At 33.1% G+C, this 4,118-nt stretch overlaps 1 protein-coding gene across 1 annotated transcript in view; it reads left to right on the top strand.

The window, feature by feature from the left end:
* Positions 1-4,118, top strand: part of LOC106461485 (regulator of G-protein signaling 20-like) — a 122,760-nt gene that overhangs the window by 90,679 nt on the left and 27,963 nt on the right. The window contains exon 3 of the mRNA XM_022388654.1: positions 1,899-1,994. Within this exon, the coding sequence (XP_022244362.1) occupies positions 1,899-1,994 (96 nt within the window). The remainder of the gene's footprint in view (positions 1-1,898; positions 1,995-4,118) is intronic.

The raw sequence follows: 4,118 nt of genomic DNA, 5'->3' as shown, positions 1-4,118 counted from the left end.
CTAGCGCAGATAGCCCTCGTGTAGCTTTGCGCGAAATTCCAAAACAAACAAACAAACCATAATATCTAAGTGAAGTGTTAGCGTCGTTAATACTATCGTGTCAAGAAATACTTATTATGCATTCAAGCTGGGATGTTTTACTACACTTTTTATCGGCAGCTCTTATGTGTACTTGGTATCTGGATTTATTTTTTTCGTGTATCTTTTTTTTTTTATATCTTGATACCAATGAACCAGCTACAAAACAATAACTTTGTTCTAATTATGATTGGGGTTCTTTAATAAGTAAATACGTATAAAATGTCAGTTGTAAGTACACGCAAAAATAAAATATATTCAACTTTTTTATAAATCATACTCAACTAAAAAAACTTGCATTCAAATGTTTCAATTACATTTAGCACATATTTAGTTTGACTTGCTTGGTTTAGCACAAAGCTGCACAGATTAATATCGGGCTTGAGGCCATATCTAATCCCAGAATTTAGTGTTATAAGCCTTGAAGCTCTTCGCTGAGCCACCAGTAACAGTGCAGTACTGGGCCATTCTCATATGCTTATGCTTGGGAAAAAGCGTACAGGAATGATAAACAAAGTAAGATGGACCACGTGTGGCTCAGTGTTTAGCGTGCCGGACTGTATATCTGAGGTTCCGTGGTTCGTGCCCCGTTACCGCAATATATATATAATATATATCACGCTCCGCAGTTTCGGGCCGTAGGTGCGTCATAAGAATGGCGGTCACATCTCCTAATTCGGTCTGACAAAAGAAACATAAGAAAGTTGGCAATAAGTGGCATTGCGCAAAATTCAACAAAGAAACAAAACTTATAGTACATTTTAAACAAAAGGATTGTTTGCGTGTAATCATTAACAGTGATTTTCGAAAATGAATTCTTAGCTATGAAAGGCTTAAGTTGACTATTGTTACTTTGACGTAAAATTCTGCAAACTATACTTAAAACACTCATTTTTACTTTCTCGATTTATGTAGTATTCTTAAGTTTATATACATATATGTTACATATCTGTAATTCTTATAAAATGTAATTCAAACGATTGTTTTTACTTTTAAGCTGACAATTAAGCTTAGAATGATCGGCATTCGAACCTTATCTTTCTTTAGAAGTTTAAATTTCCACAATTATATTTTTCTTTTGTATTTGAAATCGGGTATAAAGAATGGTATTTGGTATTTTTAACCTGAAAGACGTCTTGTGAGACGTATGGACGAACCGGTCAGGCACAGACCCCAAGTTTCAGACGTGGTCATCTCTAATTTAACACTGTTGACCTGAGGGAGGGCACCGAGTTAACTGCCCACGTGGGGGTGAACACGCTCCGTACTTTGAAACTGTGGGTGCGTTATACGAGTGACTCTAAAATCTATCTATACTGTCCGGCAAGAGTATCTCAAGAGTTGGCGGTGGGCGGTTGACAACCTGCTTTCTATCTACTTTATCACTTCAAAATTAGGAACAGCTAGTGCAAATAGGCCTCAAGTAGCTTTGCGCGTAGTTCATCAAACGAACTTAAATGAATAACGAGATATTTTCACAGTTATAACGCCCTCCCAATTGAAAGTGTGGAATACGTGTTCAGCGGCATATGACGGGGCAAACCATGGACTTTCTGTCTGCAGCTCAGCACTGTAACTAGCAAGCAACGCTCTGGTCATATAAATATGAAACACATAGGCTTAACATCGTAGAAATATGACAATTTCATAAAAACTTGATTGATTTTACTCTATATAAATGAATAATACTCATATATTTGGTTATGATCTTTTGAAATTAAGATTAATATTACAAGCATGCAGCCCATCAAATAACGTGAAAACTATGTTTATCGAAAAGTGTAACATTAATACATGTCATTTTCTTCTTATTTTTCCAGCCTCGCAGTAAAAAATCATGACGCGTCGTCCAGGATTAAAGACAACAAACAGCTAAGTTCACTAGACCAGTATTTCAAAGAAGATGGAGAACCTCCGTAAGTGATACATTTTAGATACATTGTTTGTCAACAACAACAAAAATTATTTACATCCATGTAATATTTTAAGTATGAAAATCAGAAGGAAACTTTTATTCAAAAGAGTTAACTTTCTGTGAGTATATGTAGTATTGTATCTGTCTAAAACATAAAAATCAACGAAGTAAAATTGTTGTAATCTCGTGTAGTTTGGTACCTACGGAAAATGTGAACATCAATACAGAGTTACTTTCGGTAATAACACATAATATTGTATTTGTAGGAATTATGAAAATCAAGTGCCCATTATCTTTAAAAAACGTGAAAACCAAAGCGTTACATATTGTAATCAGTTAATCTCGTAAATCCTTGCACCTACAGAAAACATGATAATCAACAGAGTTAATGTAACCACACGATGTTTAATATCCGTAGAAAACATAAAAACAACAGAGTAACTTGTTTATTGTTAACCTGGGTTAACGTGAAATCATCACCTGGTGAAACGTTATAACCATAGATACAACATTCTTACAATAAACAAGTCTTAAGTTACATAAGAAGGTACTTCCTTTAATTATTATAGAGTTACATAGTGTAATCACATAAATCTTTGCACCTATAGAAAACATGAAAACCCAACAGCGTGACTTATTTAGTTGTTAAATCCATTTCTTTATCAATAAAGAAAATGTGGCTTTATTACAAATCATGTGAAATGTTTCATTCACAGAAAACATTCAAATCAACAAAGTTAATTTTTGTAATAAAAATATAAAAAGGCGTCATTATATTATCATAAGGAATTGAAGCTTATGTAAGTTTGACAGTTTGCCTTTATATAATTAATTATAAACGGCTGCTGAACGGTATGGATTCTTATGCCTCTCTACAACAATATTTACGTCCTTTCCAGTTGATTAAAATCGTATACGTCTTGTATTATCTACATATATATATATATATATATACATAAATGTGTGTGTGTGTGTAATGTAAATATTTATATAACTAACCTCGCTGTCGTTTAGATGTTATTAATTGAAATGTTCGTAGTTTAACCTTAAACAACTTTGACCTGTAGTAGCTGTTCATTTTAACAAAGTGGATGGGTTCAGGAAGTAAACAAGGAAAAAGTGACAATTTATAATAAGTCGTTTTTAAAATTAATTAAAACTAGAAACTGCTCTTTTGTAATTCCTCTCTGGGATATTTTATAATTAAATTAGTTGTATTTCACCTTTATACTTTGGTGTATATTTCATACCACATAACATTTTACCCCTCGAGGCCTATATAAAAGACATATTTATCATGAGATTTTATATTGTTACGAAATTCTTAGGCGGCACTTTGGCGATTTTATCATCTTTTCTTTTTCGTTTTACAAAAATCATAAATACCGTAGTAATTAAACAAAAATCGTTCCTCTTATAATTCTTCTTGAAACACTTTGGAAACTTAATTAATTCAAACTTGCTTAGTGCTTTTTCAGTTCATTGTTTCTTTGTACTTTTCGACACTTTAACAAATTCGTAGTATTTTATTAACAGAGAAACAGTCCCAAAGTAATACCTTTTATTTCACCAATAAACATTATTATTTTTTAAACAAACTGCAAAATTAATCAATCTAAGCAAATTGGCTTCAAATTCAATTTGTCTTTTAGTTGTTCGAATGAATAAAATTTGACTTTTTAGTAAACAGATTTCACAAGACAAAATCCACAAACACATTCAGACCTTACTCTGCCATTATATGGTATACTTATAGAAATTGTTATCAAGCTAAATGTCAAATCGTGTAAAAAAACGAATGACGTATTTGATTAGAGTGATTTCAGTGAAACATGTAGTTATTTAACACATCTAGTTAAATTTACTGTTTATCAAATTTCATTGCATTCTATGATACTATACAAGTATATGTAAACTTGGCGCACTCTGTAAGCTAGTCACTTGGAAGTCGGAGTTGATGTACTGTTTGAGGGTTAATCACTTCCATCTGTGCTGTCTCCGCCGGCTCCTCCATGTTAAATGGCAAGACAGAGTTCCCGACACAGACGTTCTCAAACGTGCTGGTGTCCCTAATGTATACACGCTTCTCCAGAAAGCACAAGTCAGATGGGCCGGTCACTTCGTG

Source organism: Limulus polyphemus, unplaced genomic scaffold (genome assembly GCF_000517525.1).
Source record: "Limulus polyphemus unplaced genomic scaffold, Limulus_polyphemus-2.1.2 Scaffold39, whole genome shotgun sequence".
Taxonomy (NCBI): domain Eukaryota; kingdom Metazoa; phylum Arthropoda; class Merostomata; order Xiphosura; family Limulidae; genus Limulus; species Limulus polyphemus.
Note: the sequence above shows the minus strand (reverse complement) of the source record. Positions and strands in the feature narration are given on the sequence as shown.